General features: G+C 54.8%; 1 protein-coding gene across 3 annotated transcripts; it reads right to left on the bottom strand.

Moving 5' to 3' along the window:
- Positions 1-1,142: 1,142 nt before the first annotated feature.
- Positions 1,143-7,301, bottom strand: BATF2 (basic leucine zipper ATF-like transcription factor 2). 3 transcript variants are annotated; one of them, XM_060304385.2, is made up of 4 exons: positions 7,188-7,290; positions 6,160-6,298; positions 5,737-5,841; positions 1,143-2,756 (listed from the first exon to the last, which is right to left on the bottom strand). In XM_060304385.2, exons 2-4 carry the CDS (start codon positions 6,166-6,168, stop codon positions 2,091-2,093), a joined length of 780 nt encoding a protein of 259 aa, XP_060160368.1. In that variant the 5' UTR covers positions 6,169-6,298; positions 7,188-7,290; the 3' UTR covers positions 1,143-2,090. The 3 variants fall into 3 exon arrangements, with proteins under 3 accessions (XP_060160368.1, XP_030689543.2, XP_030689544.2); XM_030833683.3 differs by lacking the exon at positions 6,160-6,298 and having other exon boundaries at positions 7,188-7,301; XM_030833684.3 differs by lacking the exon at positions 6,160-6,298 and having other exon boundaries at positions 1,143-2,753; positions 7,188-7,301.
- Between the last annotated feature and the right edge of the window lie 291 nt (positions 7,302-7,592).

Genomic DNA, 7,592 nt, shown 5'->3' with positions numbered 1-7,592 from the left:
ACACTATAGTGACAGTTGCACATTCTATTTTTTCTGCTTGATATGTCATAAGCATTTTCTCACCTCTCTAAATATTCTTCAAAGCATTCTTTGTTCTTAGCATCTGTTCAGGGTATGAGCGTACCAACGTTAATTAAGTGACTCCCCTCTCTTGTTTTGAGCTTAAAGTAGGGTTTTACCTTCTTGGGTCACATCTATGGGCATGTTTCGGCCCCTCCATTCCGGGCCTATAGGGAAGGTTCCGGGAAGGTAGAAGGCAGGATCACCTGTGGTTAAGTGCTCCTAAAAGTTACATTGACCCTATACCATTTCCTAGCTATGTGACCTTAACACCTCTGGGCTTCACTTTCCCCTTCCAAACAGAGGGGTAATAAGTATATCTACCTTGCAGAGTTATTAGAGCCATTATTGAGTTAACCCGAGTTAAACACAGAGTGCCTGACAAATTTTAGGGTATATAGACACAAGCCAGGCCACAGTATCCTCATCTCCCTGTGAGTCCTGGAGCACCGTACATCATATCGACTCTTGTCCCAGACCTCCAACCAACAGCATCTTGGCTTCCCTCCCACCAGTCTGTTCTCCCTGAACCTACTGGTGACCCCAGCTCTGCAGCCATCCACAATCCTGTGGCCATGACACCTCCTCTTACTGCATGAGTCCAAGCACTTCCATCCCATCTCGAGGCCTCAGTTTCCTCATCTGCAGTATGGGAGGGGGGTTGGATTAGGAGGTCTACGAGGGATCACCTGCCTCTGAGATTCTAGACTATTCCCTCTTCTTGAAAAGGCCCTTTGGTTTCGATAGTACAAAGTACAGCCAGAGCTTTAAACAACTAACCAAAGCAAAAAGAATTGGACAACACTTTATTAACCATAAAGTCTAGGTACCAAGACTTGTACTCAGCATCCTGGAGTGTGTCAAATACTAGCATAGTGTCTGTTTACATGTGTGTGAAAATCTGGGTGAAGAGCTGGAGTTTCTCATCTCAGGCCCCTTACAGTGTTTGTCCTGAGTCTGAATGAGAACCCGCCACCCCCCAACCCACCCCCATCCCCGAGCAGGCGCTACAGCTGAGCTCCCACCTAGCCCCAAGCCCCTGCTCTTCCAGCTGCCATCAGGCCAAAGAGCAATGAGGGGCACTGCTCAGAGGGGCCTGAGGGTAATGAGGGCCTGAGGGCTGCACAGGGATGGGGGTGATACCGGAGAAGACACAGTTCTCACCGCGGCCAGGTTCAAGTCCAGCACTTGCTTAAACATAACTTTGCACCTGGTCCTTCCCTCATTCTTTCCACCTGCCTTTTGTGCGTGACATGAATGCTCTCAGAAGTCCACCCACCATGGCCCTGGGAGGAGGGGGGAGGCAGAGAGTTATTGGGGAGTAGCCTGGAGAGCTAACCCTTCACAATCTCCCCAAGGTCACGGTATGGCTATGGGTACTCAGCATGTAGAAATCCCAGGGAGGACTGCTCCAGGCTTGTCCCCAACTCCAACCCTCAGGTTCAGTTCTTTGGCACTGAAAAGAACAGAAAGAATTCACTTCTGGGCTCCTGCCTGGCCTCTCCCCACCCAGGCTTGGACTCTGGACCAGCCCCAGAGAGGGCAAGGTTTCAGAGACTGCAGGGCTCTGTGGCCCTGGGAATCACAAAGCAGAAGGGAGAGCCCCTCCCCACTCCCAGCACTTAAGCCTCTCACACCAGTTCTCAGTTTCTAGGACTTCAGCCCCTGCGGTGCCTGGGCCATGACCCCACTAGGAGGAGGAGCAGATCATGGTGTTTCAGGTCCCAAGAAAGGCTGTGTGACCTTAGCCAAGTCATCTGGCTTCTCTGAGCCTGTCTCCTTCCCACTCCTGAAAAACAGACTGACAGTCTGGATTCTGCAGGATGACCATGAGGTTGAAATAAGAAAGTAGCGGTGACAGGACCTGGCAGAGTGGTGGGCACACAGTAACGGCTTCCTTTCCCTGGTGAAATACTGGTTCAGCTGGTCAGCCAATAAAGGCAGCTTCCAGTGGCAACAGAGGAGATGCCCACATGCTGAGGCTGCTTCCTGAGTCCAAGGAAGGGGCCAGCCCAGCTCTGGGGGCCAGGTTAGAAGTAGACTTGAGCAGAGGAGAGCAGGGGGAAGGCCAGAGGGGGTGGGGCCCTTGCTGATCTGTTGCTGGGGAAGCAGGCTTTATGCTCCCTGCCCTGCAGAAAGCCCAGCCCCAGAGGAGCTGAGGGGCTGTGGGTTGAGGACGCCAGCTTCCCCCTGGTGGGGTGCTCCAGCCCGAGGGACTGTAGAGGGGGAGGTTGGGCTGGGGGGCTGGGCAGGAGGGTGCTCAGCTTGGAGGAAGACCTCAGCAGGCCGGAGCCAGTGGGCGAGGCAGATTGGACAGGGCTAGGGGACGGCTGGGCAGAGGATGCAGTGACAGGGGCGGGACCAAGGGACGGTGAGGGCAGAGGGGACAAGAGGAGGCCAAGGGAACCATGAGGCTGTGGATCTGGAGAGAGCTGCAGAGCCATCGGAGAGGAGACCGGGGTCTGGAACGGGCCTGGCTGTTCCTGGCAGCCATGTTGTCCGGGGCACACGGGGCCTGGGGGCCACTCAGCCTGGCCCCAGCAGCCAGGGGACACCGGAGCCAAGCAGGAGGCACAGTCCATGGGGCATAGGCACTCATGCATGTGCAGGGTCCGACTCCACCACGCCAGCTCAGCCTGAAGGGCCTGGATCTCCTTCCGCAGGGTGTGGTTGTGTTTCTCCAGTGACTCATGCTGCTGGGGGGAGAAGCAGATGGGTGGGGAGCATTATGTCAGCCAGAATCAGGGGCCCAGCAAGAGCCCTATTTCCCAATCCCCCCAGGGTCCTCGATTTAGGAGGAAGGATACCACCGCCGTCTGAATGCCCTTTGGCTACTCTCTGGCCAGGCTTCCGTAACACCAGCAAGTCCCCCCAACTCACCCTCCTGCTAGGGCTCAGATCTGCCTGCTCTCCATCCCTGCTGCCAGGTCCCTGAGCTAGTCAGCCTGGGATCTCCACTCACCTGGGAGCTCCACCAGCCTCCTAACTGGCGCGCCCCCCAAACCACCCAGATCTCTTGGCCCAGAGGAGACATTCAGTGATTGCGTCGTTAATCGAACATTAAAGCTCTTTAAAGTCTCTAATGACTCCCTGTGCATGGCGGCCCCAGTTCACACCTCCAGTTTTATCTCTCCGACTTCTCTTGATGCCCCTACTTCCTGTTCCCCATATGGACGCTGCTTCCTTGCCACACTTCCGTTCTCCCCTGCCTGGACACTTCCAGCACCCCCATCCTCGGGCTAATCCTGACACTGCCTTCTTGTGACAACTTAGATGTCCTCTGTCCTGGACACCTCTACGGCTTAGTGCCACTGCCAGACCTCCCCAGTGCCCAGAACTTTCCCACTGAGGCACCATGGCCGGAGTCCAGGGTCATGTTTTACAGGTTGGCAGCACAGGTGTGTTCTGTTCCGCATTTAGGTTCTGTTCTGCTGAACCCTGGGTTCTGTCCCAGTGGGACAGCAGTTCTAAACAACCATTTGTGATGACAGCAATGGTGGAAAACGCAGAAGGAACTTTATTTCCACAGCTCATCAGGCTCAGTGACTTCCTTTGGCTCCCTCCCCCACCTACCCCCCTTTATGGACACTTTTTAAAAGAAGAAGCTGCAAGGGTGTTTCGCATTAAAATGTTGCTTAAGCCATGGACTCAAAGTTCTAACAGGCCCCAAAGCCACCCGCAGCCCCACTCCCAAGCTGGTTTCTGCCGTGGAATGTGGAGACATTTTAAAAACATGTCATTAGGTCACCCTTCACCTAAATTCTCCAAAGGCTTCAATTCACCTCCAGAAATTGAGTCACTCGCTCCTCACTCATTCGTTCACTCATTCATTCGCCACCTTCAGGCTGCTCAAATGTCACCTCCTCCGGGACGGCTTCCCTAGTTAGGTTTCTATCACCCCACGTGCCGCAGTCCCTTCCCTCTTCCCTGCTTTACTTTTTACCAAAGCACGTATCACCATCTGATATCCCAAATACCTCATAGGTCATTTATTTGTCCGGCCCCCCCATGAAAATACGAGCCCTGGGGAGGGTGAGCTGGGCTTTTGTCTGCTGTCGTCACAGCTGTATCTCCAATGCTTAGAATTGTGCTCGTCACACAGGAGATACTCAATAGGCATTTCTGGAAGGAAGGAATAAACGAACGCATGAAGTCTCTACCGCTGCCAGGCAGGCGCCATCCCGGGCATCAGTCCTCATTCTCATGCATTCTACAGGGTGCTACTCTCTTATGGCCACGCCAGCCCTATTTCACTTGCCAGAAATGCCTTTTCTTACCTTCATCCATTTGGAAAACTCCTATTCATCCCTGAAAAACAGTTCAGGCTTCATCTCTATACCACCTTGACCCAACAACCCGTGTGTTGCTCCCACCTATGTGTTCCCAAAGCACTTTACCCTGACTCTATCATTCGCTCCACAGGGAATTATTGAGTCCCTTCTATTTGTCAGGCACTGGTCCAGGTGATGGGGAAATAGCAGGGAACAGAATAGGTCCCTGCCCTCAGAGTGCTTACAGTCTGGTGGGGAAGACAAGCAGTGATCACATCTAAATATGTGATAGAAAGTCAGTACTAACCAGAAAAATAAAGCCGAGTAATGGGAGAGGTCTCTTTAGATCAGATGTTTAGAAAGACCACCTCCTTCTGAGGACGTGACATTTGAACCAACAACCAGAAAGAAGTGAGGATCTAGCTAGGCTGCTGTCTGAAGGTAGACGGAGCAGCCAGGGGGAGCCCCTGAGGCTGGATGTGCTTGGCCAGTGAAGGAACGGAGAGAACAGGGTGTAGGATGTTAGGAGAGGGCAGTGGACAGGTGGGGGCGGGGTTACAGAGAGTGTAGGGCCTTTGGGTGTGGAGGGCTCTGAATGTTACTCATTGCTGTAAGGACTAACGTGTATGCAGCCCTCCCAAAGGCCAGGTCCTGAACCCAGCCTAATCGAGCCTCTGGGATGGAACTGGTGGTGTCCTTTCTCTCCGCATAGAGGTAGAAGGGAAGCTCCAAGGTCAGGTTACCATCCAAGGTCAGGTTACCATCCAAGGTGAATAGGCAAGTGTGAGTGGAGTCCTCCCCCTTCCCACCGGGCTCCTTTGCCTTCTTTAGTCTCCACAAGGGTCCTGCCAGTGGGCAGGGATTATTGTCCCCGTTTTCAGATGAGGACAGTGAAGCTCAGTGAAGGAAGCGACTTGCAGCTAATGAGTGCCCCAGCTGGGACTCTAAAGCCAGCCCATCTTAACCCTGAACCGGTTTCTCACAGCGTGGTCTTGGCCAAACCCATCAGAACCCGTCCATCAGAGTGTAGCACCTCCTGAGGTGGGTCCTGGGTGGGGAGGGGCCAGGAGCTGCATTGTAACCAGTGCCTCAGCTGGTCACTGAGCCAGGTTTTCCCTGTTTGCCTCCCTCCTTGTCTCCTCTCCCTAAATTGGAGGTGCCTTGAGGGTAGGCCCGGGCTGAGGATGCACTGTCATGTCCCTGGAGCCCAACGTGTGTCTGGCACACGGTTTCCACTCAACACCCAGGAATTTCCAAATCTCAGTTGCAAAGCCCTTCCCTCCTCCCAAACTCAGGCCCCCTGGCACATACGGCAGTGCAGGGGGAACTGCTCATGGGCGGGACAGAGAAGAGGTGGCCGGGCCAGGTAAGTGACATCAGGAATGGGAAGGGAGGCATCGCCCACCTGGTGCAGGGCATCCGCCTTGTTCGTGTGCTTCTGTCGGCTCCTCTGGGCGGCCGCACGGTTATTCTGTTTCTTCTTCAGCTGCCTCTGATGTTCCTCAGGGTCCTGTAGGGAGGCAGGCCAAAAGCTCAGGGGTCCTGGCAGGGGCTGGCTAGCTGTAAAGCCATGCCCTTCTTGAATCAAGTCCCCGAGGGTCCCCCTCCTCCTCGAAGCCCTCTCTGGCTCCCTCGGTGTCCACACACCCCATCGCAGACACAGCACTCCTCGGTGGATTGCCAGCCTCACCCACGTGTCCTGCTCACAGCTCACGATGGGGCAGCACAAGCGAGGATTCAAACCCAGACAGGACCAACTTCACACCCACCGTCTCCTTATCAGCCGTGCTACTCTGAGCAGATCACTCACTTCTCTGTGCCCAGCTACCTGATCCATACAGTGGAGGCACCAGCGCCTTCCTCGCAGGACATAAAGCAGGCAGGGGTTAATAAAAGCCAGCCGCTCTTGTTCTGATCGCTATTACTTCCACGGTCAAGGTGTTGATTTCTCTAGCCATGAGCTCTGTCTGTAAGGGCAGGGCGGGGGTTCTGATTTCACTCCATATTCCCATGCCTAGCTCAGGCCCAAAGCTGATATTCACTTACGCAACGCAACAAATATTTCTTGTGCACCTACTATGTGCCACACACTGAGCTATGGGGACACAGCAGCAAAGAAAAGAGGCAAAACTTCCTGCCCTCAAGTTGCTCGCATTCTAGGGGGACAGCAGCCTAGAATGGGTGAATCGAGTCCCTTCTGATAGAAGAGTGGACTCAAAGGTTGACAGCTGTGACCCTCCCCCTACACTGGGGTTCATGAAACTTAGATGAAATGTTTAACCCAAATGCCCAGGGCTCTGGAAGGTCAGACAAGAGGGAACATTGGAGACCCCACAGCCCAACTCGCCCTCCCACAGGTCACTCTGGGAGGTGTGTTCTGAGTGTAGGGACCTCAGGCAAGACCCTGGCCTCCCTGGTGGACAATTCTGTGCTCCTAGGTTCATGGCCATAGCAGGCCCCTTCTTGGTGATGTGGGGACTGAGAGACTGGAGCCTGGGGGAAAGACCTGCAGAGAGAGAAGTGGGTGGGCCTCTGGTACCTGGGTCCTGGGAGAGAGGCAAGGTTCCAAGGGAACCATGGCTAGAGAACTTGGGGAGGAAAGAGAAGCCTCCTCTAATGGCAGTGAGCAAACAGGTAGGTTAGGAGAGAGCAGTATTCAGAGGCTAAGTTCTAAACTGGAGGCTGGATCTGCAATGTGAGAGCAGGAAAGCCCTCGATCCAATCCCCTGGAGAAACTGAGGCCCAGAGAGAGGGTGTGTGAGCCCTCGGCCACACAGCCCATGTGAACAGAGCTGGCACTGGGCACCCTGGGGCATATTCCCCTTCTCATCCCCTGAACCTGGCCCCTGTACTCACCATCCTGATCAGCGGCCCATCAGCCCCACAGAGGTGCATGGTGGGGCAGGAGAACAGAGGCTCACACCCGGTTCAGGGCGTCCCTCCTCCGCTGTGACCTCCCAGTACCCTCTGGGAACCCCAGGAAGTGGCAGCTCTTTAAATTCCCCGTGACCACTCCACCCCCAGCAAGCCAAGTTTCAGTTTCTCCTAAAGCCACCGGCTGCTCAGAATCCCAGGCTTGGGTTGGCTCATGTGGCTGGAATTTCCTAACACGAACTGGCCTTCCGGTTGGGCCCCTTCTCTGGAAGGAGGACGGTGGAGGGTGGCGAGAGGAGGAGCCCGGATGCCAGGTGTGGGGAGGGGTGTTCTGGGAGAGGGAGGGCAGGCTGCCATGGACAGAGCCAAGAGGAAGCCAGTGGGGGA

The sequence above is a fragment of the Globicephala melas genome, chromosome 8, assembly GCF_963455315.2.
Source record: "Globicephala melas chromosome 8, mGloMel1.2, whole genome shotgun sequence".
NCBI classification, from domain to species: Eukaryota; Metazoa; Chordata; class Mammalia; order Artiodactyla; family Delphinidae; genus Globicephala; species Globicephala melas.
The sequence above is the reverse complement of the archived record's forward strand: the minus strand, read 5'-3'. Positions and strand labels throughout refer to the sequence as shown.